Raw genomic sequence first — 22,437 nt, 5'->3', positions numbered from 1 at the left:
AAATTAAGAAAAAAAACTGCTGGAGGTAGGGCGTTCTCATATAGAGCACCTCATCTCTGGAACAAATTACCTGTCTCAATTAGGGAGGCTGATACTGTTTCGACATTTAAAACTAGATTAAAAACGTTCTTGTTTAGTCAATTCTATGATTGTTAAAGGTAAGTATGTGTGTACTTTCTATGTAAACCTGGGTGTGCGTTTGCCTATGTGTGTATCACATGCAACTTTTAAATTGTAATTTTAGCTTATGTTCACACTGCCCATTTAAATGTTACAAATAAAGTAAACCTGTTATTGTATTTTGTTACTGTAATAGTTCCATTGCTCTATATTTTTTTTGTTATATAGTTTACTAGTTGGAGACAACGGGGGGCTGGTTGTTTTCATCCTTATTTGTATAAATATAACCTATTTTAGAGTTGTTTCCCCCGGAACAGATTTCATGTTCCAACCAAGGGGGGCTGTCGCTGTCTTGGTGTGTGGGGCTGCATCAAATACCCTCTTAGCTTTGTTAAATTGCTGCACTAGTCCACACTTGACCTGTGGGGATCTCATTCTATTACGACTGTAACTGTTAGCTGTTCCTGGCATTCTCTAATCCCTGTTCTCCTCTCTGTCCCCCCCACACATCCCTTGGGCTGTGGGGGGTCTGAGCTGTCAGGACCTGCCTGGTCGTCGGTCTACCAACGCTGGACCAGGTCGTCAACCGGAAACCAGTCTCCATGACGGCCAACAGCGAGTTTCCAGGTCCCATCCAACGTCCATAAAGCTGAACAATGGATTTTTGGTGTTTCAAAACCCATTGACATTGTATGACTATGTTTAGCTTGTGTTCTGCTCCTCTCTCTTACCGACCGTCTCTGGAGGAGGGGATCCCTCTCTGAATTGCTCCTCCCAAGGTTTCTTCAATTTTTTCTCCCGTTGGGAGTTTTTCTGGGAGTTTTTCCTTGTCTTCCTTGAGGGTTTAGGTTGGTTGAGGGGCAGTTCTATGGGCGTATGTGAAGCCCTCTGTGACATGCTTGCGTGTAAAAAGGGCTATACAAATGAATTTGATTTGATTTATAGCTGATGTTAGTGATCTAAGGAAACTTCTATTCCCTTGTGTACAGCATGGAGCCAACGAGGTATGTTGTTTTGTGTCTGTATTTTACTTTGGTCAACGTTATTTACATGCTGTCCATGTCATTGTATGTTCATAGAATCAGAAGGGATTTTATTCGCAAGTGTTTGCACCAACAAGGAATTTACTTTGGCAGGGACGTGCATACATAAACATATAGGAATATTGAAACTTAAATATGTGGACTAACTATACAAAAGGAGCAAAGTCTAGCTAATACTAAGGGGGGTCTAGGTAATACTAAGGGGAATAGAAAATAAAAATATAACTAGCATAAAAATATAAGTAGCAATTTACAATTTAACCTAAAAATGCCACAAAATACAGATAGTGCAAACGATACAATAGTGCAAATTGCATGTGCAGGGTGTCATTGTGCAGATTGTGATTTAAAGTCAGTGTGGGTCCTTGGCCTTGTTAAAGTGGCCAACAGCGGATGGGAAGAAACTGTTCTTGTGGCGTGAGGTTTTGGTCTTGATGGACCGCAGCCTTCTGCCTTCATATTAAGCTAATGTGGTCTTTATTTTCTTGTTATACTGTGGGTTTAGTTCACAGTGGATTTGGAGAAGCTTCAAATAAACCTGTAGCAAGGAAGCCACTTGTGTCTGCCAGTCCTTGAGGGAATTCTAGTAGCCTACACTTGTGATTTACTTGTGTAATAAATAGTTTGAATTCAACAAATTCCATAACAATTTAATGATTTTTTTGGTGCAGTGTTTATTCGAGGGCGGCATTTATTCAAAGAAATACGGTAATCAAATTATGTGGGAAACACTGCATAGCATACTGTAATGAATGGAGTCTATCAGCCCAGCAAAGACAATTGGTACTTTTGATTGAGCACTAATTGGCACACCTGGGGGTGATTGAGGTTGTATATGAAGAGAGAGCAGGAGGAAGAGGGGAGAACTGTGTGTGGACCAGAAAAAGAGGAGGTTGAGTGTGGCTGAGTGGGGAACGAGACGCTATGGAGCGAGTCATAGACGGGGCCGATTGACCAGCGCCAGACGTGATGCGAGCGAGATGGTGGCTGGTGTTGTGGACATTATTTTAATAAGGGGCTAGGCGAGTAGGGCTCTGGATTTATATAGAGACAGCACTAAGCTGCCGTTTTTTTTTGTATCTACTTAATAAAGGCATACATTTCTTACGAGCCAGTGTCTGCATTGTTCTATTCACCTCTCCCCCTTCCTGTACAAAAGTACGGTCCGCTACAATACTTTTCCCCCCATCATGTCCTGCCTCTGTGTGGGAGGTGCAGCCTCGCCTCAACCAAATGAGTATTTCAAGTAGGTGAGAAAGGGTCTGACAACATCTCCTGTTTCGTGCTACACATGTGCAAGGACAACTGGGGCCAAATGTATCAAACTGTAAATTAATCTGTAAAAGTATGCATAGAGAAAACGGGCACATTTCTCAGATTTATCAACACTGCGAATGCGACCGATATCCCACGTTTGTCTTCATAGATTCAACTTAACATGGGATTCTGCGCACGTGAACGAGTTTGCTGTCAACACCCCGTCAACACCCATATTTTACCTTACATGCTGGTTGAAATGGCAATATTTTGTCAGGTTTCTCAATAAATGTCTCAATTAACCTATTGTGAACAATGAATGCTTCTTAATGACAAATGGCTAAGGCAACAACAAAAAACTTTTGCAGATAACTTTTACAGTCGATGAGCTTGACTTTTGCTTGACATTCCAACACAGGGCTCACTCAGTAGGCCTACAGAGATCCAAAAGAATGGCTCTTGGATATCTATAACGATTTATCAACCAGTCATTATTGTGGGCCAATAAAATCGGCAAAATCCCAGAACTGCCTTAATCTCCCATTTGTGATGTCCTCCAAAAGCGCTAAAGCATGCGCAGCAACTGCGTTGCCTCAGTATTGTGTGCAATTTGGTTTCACTGCCAACATTCCACACATTTGTATAAGGCCGGCATGAGGTGTGTAGCCAACCAGCGCTTGTTTAACGCTGCCACCAACTACGTTTGCGCATTTGCCTCTTACATTAAGGAATGTTGGCCGTGAATCCAAATTGCGCACAATACTGAGGCAACGCAATTGCAGTGCAAGGGAAGTTCACAAACCTCCAAGCCATACAGCATTGCAATTGTGACCACCAACTTCATACTAATAGCTAACCTAGCTAACCAACATTGTATTTGATAGTAGCTCGCACGAGCATCCTAAGACCTACTTTACTTACGCATTAGATGTTACATGTTGTCGTAATTTCCCATCGGAGATTCAAGCAAGCAAACATTAATTTTGGTAAACCAGACGCTGGTTGAGCCAAACCAGGAGTTAATTTTGTGTGGTTAGATAGACACATCTCAAAAAGCACGCGTTTATTTTGACGCTTGCTTTGAACGTGTCACGTGGCACAGTTCAATTTGAGGCGAAAAAGACGCCGACTTTGCATGTAAAGTCTGCGTTATTTACGCGTGGTTAACACACGAGGGTGTCTTAATACTTGCCCACTAAGCCTTCCATGAAAGGTGTGGCGTGAGAGCGTGTGAACTGGTTGAAATGCGTGGCTCACGGCGTGAGAGATGGCAGCCCTGTGTTTAGATAACCTATACAATTTACTCCCATTGTAGATCAAGTTAATATTTGATATGCATGCAGTTCTCTCTGCCTTTCGGTCACTGTGTCACCGTATTACATCGCAAAACATGGTACACGTGGGTTCTAAGGTGCGCAAAAGGTACGCAGATTCTCACGCCACGTGTTTTTTCATCAATCTGAAATCTGTGTAGAAACACCCGTACACGTTTCAGCGGCCATCTTCATGCGTACACGCCTTCATACATTCGGCCCCTGCTGTCTATCTGAACTTGATTCGCAGGCCATTAACGGCTAAACAGATAGTGGGGGCTTCAAACTGGATCACCTGTGATGCAAGTTTCAAACGAAATCCATACAATTATGTATGTATTAGTAAGAGTTTGTTTAGGGGCCAAGCAGTGAAGCTGCAAAGGCACCTATTGTTATTGTTATTTTTGTTATTGTTCTGCCATAGAAACGTATGGTAAAAGGTTTTGGCAGACTCATTTGGGACAGTCTCCTTATCCTTGTCACTAGGCCTGTCGCGATAGTCAATATATTGACTTATCGCACGGTATATGGAAATGAACGCAATAATTTTTGGTGCTGCGATATATTGCAACTGATCATTTTTATAATAAAAAATAATTATTATATTAATTTTTACATAACGAATGTCACCATCATTTTAGTTGCTCCCGGTGCCTCAGTCATTTTGTCTGCTTTCTGTGTCGAACGCGTAGGCGGGACTAGCGTTTCAAAACACAGAGTGGACACCGACAGGTGAAGAGAAGGCGTAAACTCACTGTGTCTCACTGTAAAGTGTTCCGTTTCGTGACACCTACAGCTAGTGCGGAAGAATAAGTAAAAATGGACTTGGTTTCGAAGCCGCAATATTCAGCTCCGGTGGGGGAACATTTTGTCTTTAAGCCAAATGAAGTGAGAGCCAATTAACGTGAATGAGCCGGTATGTCGACTTTGATTAAAAACAGTGGAAACAAAGAGGCAACTAACCTAACATCTCACCTAAAACATAACTGTCCCACCCAGTTTTTCAACCTGTGAACAACTGCAGCTTGAGCTGGAAAAGGGTCTTCCATACAGTTCTGTTACAGATGGCTTTTCCCGACAGTGCAAATATAAATGTGACAGCGCGAAATGGTGCACACTCACGGATAGCGTAACTTGCTATATAGCCAACGACATGCAGCCATTAAACACGGTAAAAAAAAAAAAAAACTGCATTTACAAATATGCTGCAAACTTTTGACAAACACAGGGCTGCCCACTCTCACGCTTTGGCCGTGAGACACACGCATTTCAACCATTTCACACGCCACACCTTATATCTAAAGCTGAAAAGGCAACGCCAACTAAGTAGCCTCGTTAACGTTGTAAACAATAAGGGATGATGGAGTGAAGCGACAGACGCGCAAACAGCAGTGAAAACTTGCCTGGGGGGGGGGGGGGGCGGGGGGTGGAGGTCATTATGTAATCAGTGGCATATCGTGGACTGAATTACAATTGACGTGTGCGCAATAATATCGTTTATCGCAATTAATTTTGGTGCAATATATCGCACAAGAAAAAGTAGTTATCGTGACAGCCCTACTTGTCACCAAGTTTAAAGTCTACCCAGGGCTCAACGTGGGTTTGAAACTTACTGGCCCCAAGACTATTTTTACTGCCCCTTCCCCTCCAAAAGTTGTTACAACAAAACCAAACTTATCAGAATGGCCGCGGGAACTAGGGGTGCTGAGGGTGCAGCAGCACCCCCTGACAGCACAAGCATTTAAATTGAGATGACTAAAAATCCAAGAGTGTATGGCTGCAGCCTTCAGCCTCCCGCCTCATGCCCTCCCGTCTCATGCCTCTACTTTTCAAAATAAAAGCTTGTTTGGTCTGCTATTTCTCCTTCCTACTTTGGTGTACGTGTTTTTTTCTAGCTACACTACAAACTAAAATCCATTCTACGGCTGCAGCCTGGGAGGCCCGGTTGAGTTTAGGAGTCACGATGACGGTTGAGGTTAGGATTAGTTTAAGGCCAGGAGTCGCAGCAGAGGTCGAGGTTAAGCTTAGACACAACCGCGACGGTTGGGGGACAATGATGGTCGGTACAGCACACCTTGCATTTTGCACACCTGCGGTGTTCTTTTATTTATTTTTATTTTTAAGACACTGATGTTTACCTTACGAAAAATCACAAAAAGAAACCATCAAAGTCTGCAACCATAAATTGCTCTAGGTAACGTTAGCTAATATTTGCTAAGAAATGTCAACATAAAACGCTGATGCAGTTTTAAATGAAGGTCATCGCAGGTTTCATCAAATATATGTTAACATCAGGGACAGAACAATAACATCCGGAAATCAGCAAATAATATAGGCCTATTGATAAAAAGTTTTTCAATTTATTCCAACAAACGTGCTCACGAACTAACCTTTAACTCCATCCGTAAAATAATTCGCGATTTAGTATTTTTGACCCTCTGAATTTACCGTTGGACAGCTTGGGCATGAGACGGGAGGGCATGAGACAGGAGGCTGCAGCCATACCCATCTTTAAAGATCCACCACCGTGGCACAGTTCCGCAGTAGCGGACTGGCCATCGGGAGCACCGGGAGAAGAATAATGATGGAAAACCAGGCTAAGAAACATAGGGTGGGGCTGAAAAATTAAGAGACAAAGAAAATCACCTTCACTAGACAAGGTTTTACCAGTAAAAAAAAAACGTATGTTTATTTTACATAAAGCTCAACTATTTTGCACTGAAATAAAGGCCAACATTTCGCATTAAGGATAGAACTCCCACACATCGAACACTGAATATGCTTGCATTAGCAGGGCAGCTGTGGTGGCGTCAGCGTCGGAAATACACAAGGGCAAAACTGCCCTTAAGAAATATCATTTTGCCCTTGATATCACTAGGAGGGGGGCAAAAAATGCCCCCAAAATTTCCTTTAATAATAATAATAATAATAATAATAATAACTTGTCAAATCGTGACCCGGTCCAGATGCTATATAATGCTTTTGATTTTCACCTTGACTGATGTGCGTGTGCGTTAAGAACCGAACGTTCCAAAAAATGGAGCGCTTCTTAATCAGACCTGTGAGTGACTGAGAGTGTGAAGAGGACTAAGGAAGCAGCAAACACTCCGTAACCATCTCAGGTTCCAAAGATGAAATTCACTTGCAGCGACCATCGAAAAATGGAAGCCATGTCGAACTTGTGGACAACGAGTTGTGGACAAGTTGTTATCAATCTGGCACAGGCAAATTCTTCTGCTGAATCTAGTTGAGCGAAAACATTAAGAGATACGTGGCCTTACGTAAGCAGCGACCAAGCTACACGCCATCGCCTACAGTGATAACTAGTAATAATTATTTGTAAATTATTTAGTTCGCTTTAGCTAGTTTAACGTTAGTAAGCTAACGTTAGCTAACTCTGATGCGTTAGTCACAAAGGCTTGCTTGCAAGTTAGCCTAGCTAACTTGGCTAACGTTACACAGAGTGCAGTGAATTATCCCCCCCCCCATCCTCATAAGTAACTGTCATCTTGTGGTTGAAAACCAATCCTCTATTAGGGTAAATTTGAGTGTGCAATTTTAAAAAGTTTCAAAATGAATGTAATAATAACAATTAATAACCACAGAGAAATAACATCAAATTGAATATGATTGTCTGATTTGTTTTCTGTTTTTTGTAAAAGAAATCTAAGAAAACCCTTTGAATCTGTAGACTAGTCATATTACTGCCATTTTATGAAAATTGCTCAAACTGTAAGTCTTAATAAGTACATTTTGAATCTTGAACAAAGGTTAAATGTCTAATTATTACATTTAGTAGACACTCTTATCCAGAGCTACTTAAAGTAAGTACAGGGACATTCCCCTGAGGCAAGTATGGTGAAACGCCTTGCCCAAGGACACAACATCATTTTCCACTGCTAGAAATTGAACTGGCAACCTTCTGATTACTAACCTGAATCCCTAACCGCTCAGCCACCTGACTCCCTCTGGATAAGAGCGTCTGCTAAATGACTAAATGCCCAGGTGAAAAAAAAGTATACTTAAGAGTATTTCAAGCAAATTTACATTTTCAATAGTACATTTTAAATATACAAAGAAAAAGTGTACTATCTGTAAATATATAAAAAGTATACTATCATCATGCTTTTACCAATTTTAAAGTTAATACGTTGAACACGATTTAAAAAAATTGTACTACAGTACACTCTTAGTAAATGTATTATAAAAAATATAGCTGCAAGCAGCAATGTGGTGGCCAAGCAGTCAAATGACCCGTAAAACACTCAGGAAATCCTCAGAACAGGGTTCCGAGTGCATGCAGCAAGTTTGGTGTGAATCCATCAAAGATTTGCCGAGATACGACCCAATTTCCTGTTGGCTGGATTAATGGCAAATTTTGAGTGCCTGTACCAGGCAAACGGTTCTGAAAATCAAAAAATCGTGTGAAGCCCTTTGTGAGGCTTGGTCTGAAAATACTGTCTGCCAAATTTGGTGAAGATTGGACAACATGTGTAGGAGAAGTAAAGAAAAAACGTTTTTCAATGAATTCAAAATGGCGACGGATCAATTTGGCTATTATCACAAGTTATCATGTATCACATACGGGATGTCCCAACATATCATGAGACAAAGGAATCACTTAATAAAAGCAAACAAATCAACAGTTATTGGCCAAAACACATTTTTGCTTCCTGCGGCCACGCCCAGTGATCACATGACACCAAATTAATTGGACAGCCTCAGAAGAGGGTTCAGAGTCATCATAGTAAGTTTGGTGTTGATTTCTCAAAGATTAGCTGAGATATGACCCAACTTCCTGTTTGGTTGCTTTGTTGACGATTTTGATTGGCTGTACCGGACAAACGGTTTTGAAAATCAAATATCCTTTGATAACTTCTGTGAGGGTTGGTCTGATGATAATGTGTGCCAATTCTGGGGAAGATTTGAAAAAAATTGAAGTAGTTGAAGCGAAAAAACGTGTTTCCTTAAAATTCAAAATGGTGGAAAATCTATATAACCGGAAATTGACGTCATATGGTGTTTTGAACTCGTCTTGATCCAGGGAATCCAATGGTACCTCATTTTTGAAAATCGGTCATACGGTTCAAAAGTTACGTGTGTAAACACAAGTCCAACTTTGAACAGTTGGTGGCGCTAGAGTGCTCCAATGAGAGACATGAAACTTGGTGAATATAAAGAGGGGACTGTGCTTAATAAGTGTGCCAAATTTCACAACTTTTTACCATACGGTTCTAGGGGCTGCCATAGACTCCAATGACAGAAGAAGTGTAATAAGAAGAAGAAGAAGAAGAAGAAGGAAAGGTAGGATCACTTATGTGGCTTCGCCGCTTCGCGGCTTGGCCACCAATAATAATAATAAGAAGAAAAGGTAGAATCACTTATGTGGCTTCGCCGCTTGGCCACCAAATATATACTTTAAGTAAACGTATATGTAATTTCTAAAGTGTACAACTGAAACTTTGTGTTTAAACATATTATTTGTATATTTTAAAATGCATGCTAAGCTTACTTTAAAAATAAACATTTTAATATGCTGAAATGTAAGGATATTTTTAGTTACTTTCGAAGTCCTTTCAATTCAGCCTTCAGTGTACTGGTATACATTTGCTGTACTGTAGTGTGTAGTAGAGTAAAGTACCTCTTTTTTTTTTTTTTTTTTTTTTTTTTAACAGTTTTCTTGTGCTCGTACGGCTTCTATTTTGAAAGGCTTATGGTCCGGTTATAGAACAAAAAAGTGGCTTCTTTCAAGATCTCTATTTAACACTTGAACGGGGGCTTATTACTTGAGGAATTATTTTCGGTATCTCTCAGTTGCACTATCAGGGCTTGGAAATACAGTGACTTGCTTAAGTAGGCAAATGGCTAGTAGAACATAACATTTCATAATAATTTCAGTTAATCAAACAGCTGCAAGACCCAGTGAAATGTTATAGGCTAGCTAGCAAGCTAACGCTAGCATTGCTAACATTACTAATTAAACTTTGGTAGTGTAAACAAGCTCTTTGTTAGCTCGTTTTAGATATAATTGTATATGATCGTGTGGACCATGAGACACGGACGTGGTATCTTTTCAAAACTTGTATTTTACCACTGCTCTTCTTGACATAGCCATTCGAACAGCCCTCACTGATTTCACGTAAACTAATGGTTTCAGCATCAAGCCTAAAGCAACTCCCGAGGGACAAAACACCCTTGTCCTTTGTCACATAGAAAGGTCTGCTACAATAGGCTATCCTCCTGATTTGCAAAGTAGCTAACTAAACTTATACAAAAATAATTTCGTAGACATAACAATGGATTCTGCCACTAAATGAGTGACTTGGCTTTATTTCTGGAGATACTAGTATCCAGTGTGTTACACAATGCTGTAAGATCGCCTATACTCGTGCATTGCTCTTGGTACCCAGAATGCCCTGCGGCAAGCTGAAAAGCTACTAAGTTAAGGGCATGAGCTTGATTAAATAAGCATTGTTTGGAGTTCTATTGTTGTGTTTGTTTTGTTTTGATATGTGTAATGCTATGGTCTATAGTATAGATAATTTGAGTGTTCACCCTGATTGTGAATGTTGTCTAGTTAGATAGGTTTCCAAGCTATCCGTTGCAAGCAGTGAATATGCAAGCACTCCATCGTGAGTATAGCGTCGCTCAACGTTGGCTGCACAATGGTACGTTTGTATTGAAAGTGCGACTTGTACGAAATGACCCTCTGGGGTCCAGGTAAAAAAAGTATATGTTAAGTATACTTATCCATAGCATACTTGAGTATACTTGAAGACTGATTAGTTATCAGTAAACTTAAAAAGGTATTGAATTATTAATTAATTTGAAGTGTTTCATTTTGGAATAACTTATTTTGTATTAAATATATTTAAATTGTAATTAAATTGTACTAAAGCACAATTTAAAAGTGTATTAAGTGTACTTTTATGTGCTTAAGTGGAACAACTTCAAGTATACTTAGTACACTTTAAGTATATGGACATAGCCGTATACTTAAAGTGTACTAAGTATACTTGAAGTTGTTCCACTTTAGCACGTAAACGTGCACTTAATACACTTTAAATTGTGCTTTAGAACAATTTAATTACAATTTAAATATATTTAATACAAAATAAGTTGTTCCAAAATAGCACACTTCAAATAAACTAATCATTCAATAACTTGAAGTATACTGATGATTAATAACTCTTAAAGTATACTCAAGTATGCGAAGATTTAGTATACTTAGCATATATTTTTTTTTACCTTGGTGTTGTTTCACAAGTTTCAAAAAGTTCCCCCAAATTAAAAAAAAATGCCCCTGGATTTCAGTCAGCGGGCGCAAAAATTGCCCCCTAAAAAATATGTTAATTTCCTACCCTGGGTGGCATATATGGGGGCCAGTTCTGGTGGGCTGGTCTCGATCAAAGTAGAGGGCCCATTTTTACTCCCAGTACGTCCCTGCCGCCCCACAACATTAAGCCCCCCCAGCGCAGCACCCCCTTGATAAAATATGTTCCGGCTATGCTTATAAAGTTATGTTATTCTTTTAACATATTTAACCAGCTCGTAGCTATCCTTTGTTGCCATCTTCACTTCAGTGTCTCATGCCAGTTATTCAAAATTTTATTGAGATTAGAGAATTACAATTTGACAACCACTCGTCACTCACTTAACTCTTGATTGGCCAACGGTGCGCCCCACAAGCTGTAAAGTTACTTATGCATTTAGCAAATCATGCAGGATGTTAAGTTTTACAATTTGTTTTTTTCCTTCAACCAATGCTTTGCAGTGGCCCGAACGTTTTAACTTTTTACTGGCCCCGGGCCATCGTTATTGTCGAGCCCTGCTACAACTAATGCTTACATCACCAATGGGTCAAAGTGGGAGATGCGTTTATGCACATTTACATTCAGTCGACACTCTTATCCAGAGCGACTTACAGTAAGTACAGGGACATTCCCCCCGAGGCAAGTAAGGTGAAGTGCCTTACAAAACCGAGATACGTTAGTGCTTGACTGTTGGATAACTATTTGTTCCAATTCTTATGAAGTTGCTAAAATATCGAGGTGATACTTAAAATTGTTACGGTTACTGTGTAAACTTACATCCATCTCTTGAATCTTCAATCAGCTGTTTAAGAAACCGGTCCTTGTGCAGGTTTACATCCCCAAACCAGAATTCAACTTGTTTCTTTATATCTGAAAGGAGTTGTTTCACTCGAGACCTCTTCTTCTTCTCATTTTCTCTGTTCTTGCTGCAAGGTTCAATGGAACAACGCTCCCCTCCGACAGCACTCATAACCTCCGCAGAGTCGATCATTAATGTGCCTACGTACTGTAATCACATAGCAAAGTTAACATCTGTAGTCTAGACTAGCACCAACATTGACAAAACGCTGACTAAAAGCGAAGACATATGATCGTTATGGCAAATTTGGGCATTGGTTTAGCCAGGAAACTGAAAATAACTAGCCACCTGGATAAAAGCAAGGCTCTAGCATTAGCTACCTCCATCTAGCAATACAGTAGGCTAAACAACGAGCTAGCTAGCTAGAGCTACAGTACATAGTGGCTAGTTCGCTAACAAATGTTAAGGCATTAATACTGGGTATTTTTCTGCCACGTTGTAAGAGCATTGTTAGACTATAACAAGCAGTTACAAGCACTCACAAAACATTTAACTTGCTAGGTACCTTGTCTTGTGTGAAGTCAAAATCCCTCGAAGCATGTGATGCTAGCTAGCTACTGTAACCATTGCCAACGGTCTTACCATAGAATGTTTAAATACGGTTTAAACCGGCTCTGGTACGGTGGCTCACGGGTGCACAAACGAGTGAACACAACAGCATTAGCGAAGCAAACAAAAGTTGAAAACACAACAACATTAACACACAACACAACGACATTCAGGGTTCTTACAGGTTTCAGTAAGTCAAATTTAAGATATTTTTAAGACATTTAAAGACCATAAAGATTGAAATCACATTAGTAACCAATCTGAATATTTTTTGGGCAAAGATGCAGCGAGCCTCGTACATGGAGCTGGGTACAGCTTGTAATCAACAGCGGAAATCGCTGTGATCTAGCCATGTCTTGTTGAAAGTACACTTTCCCATTTTCCACACGTAGCCAAACTTTAACAAACTCTGAGGAAGTGCAAACGTATTTTGCGGGCAGGTATCGCATTTATCACAGGGTTTGTAGTTTTATCACCGCGTACATACCAACACCAATATCCCCCAGAAAGAACTACAACACAACCAGGCTGCTTAGGGCCCCCGTGGCCACCAGAGGGCCCCCAAGAGCACATTAAATTACATTTTAACACAATTTATTTATATTTTTTATAAGAAGCAACTCAGAGGGGCCCATAAATCAATTCTACTTAGGGCCCCATAAAGGTTTGGGCCGACCCTGAACACACCGAACCAACGTTCTGAGGGCAGCGTTCTGCTGGTTTCGTTTGTAGCAAAGACTAGAGCTCTGCTTTGTAGGCTAAGACTCAATACTTTTGGGCTACCTTGTAATAACTTTCTGTGGCCAGCGTTTCTGGAAATGAATGCGGGTAAAAAAAATTAGACCTGACTAAATTAAATTTAAGACCTCGGATGGAAATCTGTCAGTTTTTAAGACGTTTTAAGGCCTTTAGCTAATTTATTCTTTGAAAGACCCCGTGGGAACCCTGGACATTAACAAAAACAAAACATTTATAAAAACGCTGCATTAAAAAAAAACAACCAACTACTTATAACATCACAACATTAAGTGACAACACAACCGCATCGGTTTACACCACCAACATTAGCCGAGAACACAACAGCATTAGCCGAGAACACCGCAGCATTAGCCGAGAACACCGCAGCATTAGCCCAAAACACATCATTTGCAGAAAAGCTGCATTTCAAGTTTCTCACAAAGGAAGTGCTCCAAACCACTAGGGGCATCCATACTCTACTGTACCTGTCTTGGAGGTTTGCTATCGAACATAACGCAGTACAACATCGCTGAAACTAAGAGAGGGTATGCATTTTGTAAAACATAATACTATAATTAAAATATAATCAAACCAACTTACTTTGGTGAATTTGAGTTGTACTCTTGGTTGGAATGATTTCAAATTGACCGACTGTCAACAAGTTTGTTTTATTTAGGTGAAAACCCAACTAATTCCACTTTATACTGTCCCTAGTGGTCTGGAGAACTTATTGTGAAAAACTTGAAATGCAGCGTTTCTGCAAATGTTGTTGTGTTTTGGGCTAATGCTGTGGTGTTCTTGGCTCGGTTCTGGTGGTGTGAACCAATGCTGTTGTGTTGTCACTTAATGTTGTGGAATTGTAAGTAGTTGATTGTTTAAATGCAGTGTTTTTAGAAATGTTTTGTTTTTGTTAATGTCGTTGTGTTTTCAACTTTTGTGTGCTTTGCTAATGTTGTTGTGTTGTGCACCCGTGGGCCACCGTACTCTGGTTTTACCAGTACGTTTAATCCAAGGTCCAATTGCAACACTCCCTCCTCAGGCCCCTCTAAACCGGAACTCTCTCTTCAGGCCCCAAAGGTATTAGCGAAGGTATTACCGCCACCGCTGGTCGGAGGATATTGGGGTGAATACTGGTAAAGCGGGACAATGGGTAAAGTGGGACAGTTAAGCTTTATCATTTTTATATTTACATGTATATGTTTCCATTAATAAAAATCAACACTGAGCTCATCCTAAGCAAGTATGTGATAAGAAAATATAGGTTGTCTGGCTATGACATCAGTTCCGGGGGGTGTGGCTTACCATATTCAACAAACTTGCAGTGATCGCGATGGTAAGTAAAAATACATAGCATTCTGAGGTAAATAATGTTAAGGTTATAAAAATAAAAAAAGTAATGGATTGTTTGTAATTGTTATATATTTTGTTATGGGATGTAATGGTGAATATTTTTTTTACAAAATATTATTAATATTAATCATCTACTTTTTATAAAAATGCGATTTTGACACTGTCCCAGTCAGCCAATAGTGTATTGTTAAACTGGGACACGGTATTACAGGCAAACTGGGACATTCAAATGTAGTTCCCTTTTTATATACCCCTCATAAATTTAGTTAGTTAGCTAGATGCTAAATGAGTAAATATAGATATTTCAACCAAGATTGATTCAACTGACTATATTGAGCTAATTGCTAATATGCTAATATACGAATTAGCATAATACACGCTAGTTAGCATAATTAATTAGCCAACTTTAGATTGACTGAATATTATCATCATTAATATTAATCATGTATTTCAGAATCCAATGACAGAACAGAGGTCAGGGAGGAAGGGGAGGAAAGCAAAGAAGAATAAGCCAGGCCAGAAGCCAGGGCAAAAGTTGAATCAATGGAGTGAGGATAGGATGAAGGGTGCGATAATGGAGTATAGGGAGCAGGTGGAGGCAGGGCAGGCTCCACAACTTCGCATGATTGCTCGTGCATGGAACGTGCCAAAAAGCACTCTACAGCGGAGGGTCAAGAATAATGTCCAAGGCTACAAACATGCTTCGGGTCACAAACCAGTCTTACCTTATGAGAGTGAGGCAGAGTTGGTTAGGCTGATTAAGACCCTTTCCAAGAGAGGTTTCCCACTTAGGAGAAAGGAGATCCAGTCGCTTGCCTACCAGTACGCAGAGGCAAACAACTTGCCTGGATTTTCAAAAAAAAAGAAGAGGGCTGGGCAGTACTGGTTCAAAAACTTCATGCGCCGAAATCCTGACCTCAGCCAAAGGAAACCTGAGGCCCTCTCTGCTGCAAGAGCAGCAGGGATTAACCCCATAACAATAGATACATGGTTCCATCAATATCAAGATCTCCTTACCGAGTTGGGAATCAAGGATGTGCCTTCCCACATTTGGAATTGTGACGAGACAGGAGTGCAGGACCATTTTCTGTCAGCTACTGTGATTTCAGAGGTGGGGAGTGCCTGCTACGAGGTCACGTCAGGCGAAAAGGGGGAGACGACAACAGCTTTGGCAAGCTTTAATGCTGCAGGGGACTACGGCCCTCTTTTGATCATCTTCAAAGCCAAGAGGCTAAAAGCAGAGTGGCTTTATAATGTTACCCCCAACACAGTGGTGAAGGTGTCTGATAACGGGTGGATAACAACGGACCTGTTTTTGGATTGGGGGAAGCAGTTTGTGGACATGCTCCCTAAGGATGACCTCAGACCACATGTGTTGCTGCTTGACGGCCACACCAGCCATGTATACAATGTAGAATTCCTGAGGCTCATGCAGTCACATAGGGTACATGTGGTTTGCTATCCTTCCCACACCACCCACTGTCTGCAACCAGCAGACAAGTCCCTCTTTAAGTCCCTTAAACACCATTGGAATGAGGAGGGACGGAGCTTCATGCGGCTAACAGGAGGGAGAAAGCTCCTTAAGGCAGAGTTTTTTTCCATGTTTGGGAGGGCATGGAGGAGGGCAGCCACAGTCCAGACTGCCCAAGCTGGCTTCAGGGGGACTGGAATGTTCCCAGTAAATCCCATGGCCATACATCCCAATGTGTATGAGCCAAGTTTGACCACCGAAAGGGCACTGGAGCCTGAAGGAAGAGCACAAGATGAACAACTGGAGTTGCCATAGATGCGTGATGGGATTGGGGCAGAAGTATCTGTAGATACCACAAACATAGGCCAAGGAGAGGTGTCTTTCGCCACACTAATTCCCATTCCAAAGAGAGAAAGAGGCCAGACGAGAAAGAGGTCCAAACCACCCTCTTACCACCTAACCAGTGATGAACATTTCTCATACATTGCCTCCAAAAAACAAACCAAGACAACACAAAAACCAAAAACAAACAAACCAAAAAGAAAGATGGAGGGTACAAGCTCAGATGACCAGGGCATTTGCAGCATTTGTAAAGCCAAATTTGCTGATAAAAATGATCCCAAGAAGACAGAGGATTGGATCATGTGCATCGTTTGTGAGGACTGGTACCATGAGACGTGCGGCGAGGAGAATGGCATCATTGAAGATGGGGAGGCATTCACTTGTGCTGGCTGTTTAGACGCGTAGACTAACCTACTCTACAAAAAGCTGAAATTAAATTTTACCTGTGTGAAATGAGTTAGCCTATAAGATGAAATGTTTGTGAAGGTTCCTATGTTTTTATATGTAAATGCATATGAAATAAATGAAACTAAATAAAATATTGTGGGCAGGCAAGGGGGTGAAACTCCTGTCTGTTAAAAAAGGGATGTTAATATTGTTATATTGTTTTTTATATTGTTATAGTGTCATTAGGCCTACACTTTAATAATAATTTAATGTGTTTGAGTTGTGTCCCAGTTTGCCAATAAAGGTGTCCCAGTTTGACAGTACCGCCTGGAAAAATGTGGTTTGGGGTCAATGTGTGTTTGAGGAAGAGTCATCCATCTTGTGTTTAATGTTTCTGTCTTTTTTATTCTGTATAGTATAGTACAGCTCTTAAGCTATTTGAAAATAGTATCATAGGAGGGGCGTATACATTTGGATCATAATAAAAAATTGTGCAGACGGTAAATTATCAGAAAGTGTCCCACTTTACCAGTATGCACCCTAGTCTATTTATATTAATCGACTTACTTACGTTGAACTTCGGTTTTAGCCATAGTGTTTAACATAACGGAATTTAGCATTGCAGCTAGCATTACGTATGGCGAACATTGACACAACATACTTTTTTAAATAATTAAATGAGTTGGCTCGAACCACATTTATATCATAAACATGCAAATAAAGGGGAGATAATTTTTCCCTTTCAGATAATTCATTTAGCAGACTTTTGGATAAGGACGTTTTAAGCAGATTTCACCTTCCAGCTGCAGGCAACGATAGTCGTACATTTACATTACATTTAGTCATTTAGCAGCCGCTCTTATCCAGAGCGACTTACAGTATGTACAGGGACATTCTTCCCGAAGCAAGTAGGGTAAAGTGCCTTGTCCAAGGACACAATGTCATTTTGCACGGCCGGGAATCATCCCGGCACTCTTCTGATCTCCCCTCAAAACATGTCATGGATTTTTTTTTAAGAAAGAAAAAGGAAAGGAAAGGAAAATACATTTTACTGATAGATAAATTAGAAAACCTTTAGTTGTTTACTCAGAATAGAAGCGTGCTCACAGGGAAATGTAGGCCTTATAATATCAACACAAACAAACAGAAACAATCAGCTTGGAACTGATCATCAATCAAATTAACAGTGGATTTGTGCGATCACAGACGACTTTTTCTCGCCTCAATGCCCTTTCCATATGTTGCCTATAAACAAGACGCGCTGCATGTACGATCAAACTGTTGTACATTATAATGACCATGGATATTAGTCCGATTTTCCAACTTACGCCTGCTCCCAACTAGGCGTAAAATGTACACCGAGGTGCAGCACATAGAGGGCTTAAGTCTAACTGGTGCACTAGATGTAACTTTAAGTTAGTTGTAACTTTCAGTTCTACGTCGGACCTAACGTATGCCCAGGCACACGCCCAGCTGGTGCACTCGGCTCCTGATGTTGTAGGCCTATGAGTGATCCAAACGCAGGTAAGCCAATAGTCGCAAACAACTTTATTGTACCATGAGAAAAAAATAATAATATAGCTGCAGCAGCAATGGCTGATTCTTCCAAATAACAAAACATTGTACAATTGACATAGAGAAGGTTACACTTAACAATAGTTATATTTATTCTCTGTCAGGGAGATTTGAACTCGTAGCTTCGGGATAGCAGACGCAACGTTATAAACAACAGAGCCACAGGAATATGAATAAGTAGGCCTAATAGATTCTTTTTGGATCAGTTTATTGCACTGGAATACACTGTTCAACGCAGTCAAAATAAAACTTCCACATACATGATGCAAGAAATCCGATACGCATAATCATATCCGAAAAACACAAATACTAATCTAGATCTAGTAATCCCCTCAGAGTAAAACATTAAAGTTATGACTATATGGGTTATGTTTATGGCATAAATGTGGTTTTAGCCAGCTACTTTAATCCTTTAAAAACAATATTTTGTGATGATTTTCGCCATCCGTAACGCTAGCCGCAATGAAAATGTTCGCTATGTTAAACACTATTGACTTAAGCTAAAATCAAAGTAAAAGTAGGTCATAGAGCTACACATAAAAGCAATACATCCTCCAATCAGCATTGGCGAGATACCACTAATGGTAAAATCCCATTGGTTTACGTATATAGATGCAATACATCCTCTGATCAGCAGTGGCGGTAATACCTTGGCTACACCTGAAAAGAGGGGCCTGAGGAGAATGTTCCGGGTCATAGAATGGGACCATAGAATGTCTAATATAGGGAGAACTGTCACTCTCGGGAAACTTCCGGGTTCTGAACTGGTTGCCGTTCCACTCTGGTTCCATATGAGGGCACTAACGAGCGAGTGCAGAATGAATGGAGGTCTACGGAGCTATACCCCTCAAAATCAATTTTTGTCAGGATATCATTTTTTGTCTAGTAATTTGAATTCTGAATTCGAAAGGGGAGGCAAAAAAAATACACAGATGAGTGTTAGATTTTTTTAAAGTCGCCTTTCTGTTCTAAAAAGCCTTTTGAAATGTCCTTGACGTCATACACATCGTACGACCAGAGATGCTGCTTTACGGCAAGCTCTGGTCACTTACTTTTTTCTCTCGAGGCATCAACAACACAGCTGACAGGTTAGGCTCTCCCTGTCAATACACATGCTAGAAAGGGTTTTGGCTTGCTTATCTTCTTGCTAATGTTGCTAATGCTCTGATATTCTGATTCCGCTTCGGATGCCATCAAGCAGGATCTCTGGTTGTCGTCAGTCCTTCACTAACCAATCAGCATTCATTAGTAGAATGCTATTGTATTATGGGCAACAACGACTCACCCTGTAAGAAATCGAAAGGACATAAGTACTTGTTCATTCAACTTTCGACCTATAAACCCTGTTGAACATGCAAAAACTACAATCAAATCTGAAATTTCTCAACGACAATCAGGCAAGAGACTAATTTAGCTGTTTAGCTCCATAGCCTTCCATTCAGCATGCACTCGCTCGCGATCACCCCCAGTAGAACTATTGTGGAACTGCAACCAAATTCGGTACAATGGGGCTTGATAGGGAGTGGACAGGCTCTGGAGGGACCATTCTTGTTTAATCTTTGGTCTTCTTTTGTTGAGGTAATGTGAGAGCAGCCACACGTCACATCCCTCTCGTCCGAACGGCTATATGGAACGCCGATTGGGTTTTTTAGGAAGCGCCTTCAGCAGTTTAACCCATTAAGGAGTAGCGTCGTACATGTGATCGTTCGAATGCAGGTCTCACAGCGTAACGTCGCACATGTGCAATTTCGAATATTCCAACTAGGGATGCACCAAATCCAGAATTCAGTTTCGGATCCGTCCGAATATTGGGCTTTTTGACGGGGTTCAGTTTCGGCCGAACCGAACCCTACGCTTGCACAACGCACGCTATTCTGGCCAACGTAATGACGCCACCGTTGATTACAGGAAGGTGTTTACGTAGGTGGACTGTTCAATGCAGTAGGCTGAGAGAAAGTGATACGGTTCACGGGTTGTGTGTGTAAAAGGTTGTGTGTGTAAGTCGCTTTGGATAAAAGCGTCTGCTAAATGCATAAATGTAAACACGTCCAACTTTGACCCATTGGTGGCGCTAGAGTGGTCTTATGGGAGACATTAAACTTGGTGTGAATAAAGAAGGGATTGTCCTTAATGATTGTGCCAAATTTCACAAAAAGTTACCTTAGGGTTCTAGGGGCTGACTAAGGAGGAATCCTAATAATACTAACAAATATAGATGCAAGCAGCAATGAGGTGGCCAAGCAGTCAAATGACCCAGAAAACATTTTAGACATCCTCAGAACAGGGTTCCGAGTGCATGCAGCAAGTTTGGTGTGAATACGTCAAAGATTTGCTGAGATACCACCCAACTTCCTGTTTGCTGGCTTAGAAATCAAATAACCATGTGATTGCTTTTGTGAGGCTTGGTCTGAAGATAAGCCCTGCCAAATTTGGTGAAGATTGGACAACATTTGTAGGAGGAGTAGAGAAAAAACGTATTTTTCATTCATTCAAAATGGCGGCCGCATCAATTGGGCTGTTATCACAAGTTATCATGTGTCACACAAGGGATGTCCCAAGATATCATGAGACAAAGGAATTACTTAATAAAAGCAAACAAATCAACAGTTATTGGCCAAAACACATTTTTGCTCCCCGATGAGTGTAATGAGTGTGCCAAATTTCACAAACATTTTTTTTACCATACGGTTCTTGGGGCTGCCATAGACTCCAATGGCGGAAGAAGATGATTAACTAGAAAATGCATTTCCTGTTGAAAATGCGTTGGAATGCTGAAATCTGAATCTTTTTTAAATGGCTGAAAATACAGAAATTAGAAAATACCTGCAAGCTGAAAGCTGAAATACATTTTTTATATGTGGTTCTTAGGCTGCCTTAGACTCCAATGGCGGAAGAAGATGATTAAGTAGAAAAGGCATTTCCTGCTGAAAATGCGTTGGAATGCTGAAATCTGAATCTTTTTAAATGGCAGAAAATAGAGAAATGAGAAAATACCCGCAAGCTGAAAGCTGAAATTAATTTAAAACATTTGTGTGAGTCACACAAAAGAGGCAGTGTGGTAGCTGAACGGCATCATCTGACAAATTTAAGTGCTTAAGTACAATGCGGGAGAATAAGTTGTAACGTTGTGAAGCAATCGAAGAAATAGTTTAATTTCAAGAGGCAGAGTGGAAGCTGAACTGCATCATCTAACAAAGCTAAGAGCTTAAATAGCCTACAATGCGGGAGAAGCTGAAAGCTGAACTGTTAAACAGAAGAAGAAGTAGGCTAGCTTGTCCTAACAAGAGTATTATAGTTTTAACAGCTGAAATTATAGTTGGGATTAATAATAGCAGTAGCAGATGATCATTGAGTGTGTTTACTTGGCTTTCTTAGTAGGATTCAATGTGTTGATTGAATGAAACATACAGCAGTAGGGCCGATACAGGAAGACACGGCGACACTTTGTTGCAGAAGGATGATGGTGCAAGTTTTGTCCGTGGAGCATACAACAATTAATAAAAAGAATCATGTGACACGTTTATTGCGTAATTGAATAACTAACTAGAAACGGCTGTTCCTGCGAAACAGCAGTGAGAATGCTGAGGTTTGCTCAGGTTTCAAAGGCCTGAAATGCACATTAGAAAGGACCTGCAGCAAGATGAAGGAAGAAAAGTACAGAAAAGAGAAGTAAAATGCAAAAGTACTGGCAGTTGGAAGGTACCGATGTGAAAGGTATTTTTGAAAGGACCTGGAGCAAGATGAAGGCAGAAAACAGAAGAAAAGAGAAGAAAATAAAAATAAAAATCCTAAACAAAAAGGGGAAAAATTCAGAAAGATGAGCTGCAGGAAAATTTGAATATTTAGCAGAAAAACTATTGCTGAAGTCTGGGTTGAACAAATTAGAAGGTAAAAGGACAACATTGTAATGACTTGAACTTGGTGGAAAAAAGGCAGAATTGATTAAATGTCTGAAAAAAAGTTATAAGTCCTAGCAGAAAAAGTTACAGGTTTAAAGAAGGAGATGGGAGATGAATTATGTTCATATTTAAGTTTCCTCTAGTAGGAGGGAACCGATTGTTATTATTGGTATTCTTATTAGGGTTCCTCCGGTAGGAGGGAACCTATTGTTATTATTGGT

General features: G+C 40.4%; 1 protein-coding gene across 2 annotated transcripts in view; it reads right to left on the bottom strand.

Annotated features, from left to right (window-relative positions):
- larp7 (La ribonucleoprotein 7, transcriptional regulator) overlaps positions 1 to 12,627 on the bottom strand; it is a 70,298-nt gene extending 57,671 nt beyond the window's left edge. The window contains exons 1-2 of one of the 2 annotated variants that reach the window (XM_084691366.1): positions 12,411 to 12,627; positions 11,824 to 12,052 (exon numbers count right to left, since the gene is read on the bottom strand). In XM_084691366.1, coding sequence (XP_084547492.1) covers positions 11,824 to 12,037 — 214 coding nt within the window. In that variant the 5' untranslated portion in view covers positions 12,038 to 12,052; positions 12,411 to 12,627. The remainder of the gene's footprint in view (positions 1 to 11,823; positions 12,053 to 12,410) is intronic. The other variant, XM_084691365.1, reaches the window with a different exon arrangement.
- Between the last annotated feature and the right edge of the window lie 9,810 nt (positions 12,628 to 22,437).

Source organism: Hypomesus nipponensis, chromosome 25 (assembly GCF_054491055.1).
Source record: "Hypomesus nipponensis isolate SF chromosome 25, ASM5449105v1, whole genome shotgun sequence".
Lineage (NCBI taxonomy): Eukaryota > Metazoa > Chordata > Actinopteri > Osmeriformes > Osmeridae > Hypomesus > Hypomesus nipponensis.
The sequence above is the reverse complement of the archived record's forward strand: the minus strand, read 5'-3'. Positions and strand labels throughout refer to the sequence as shown.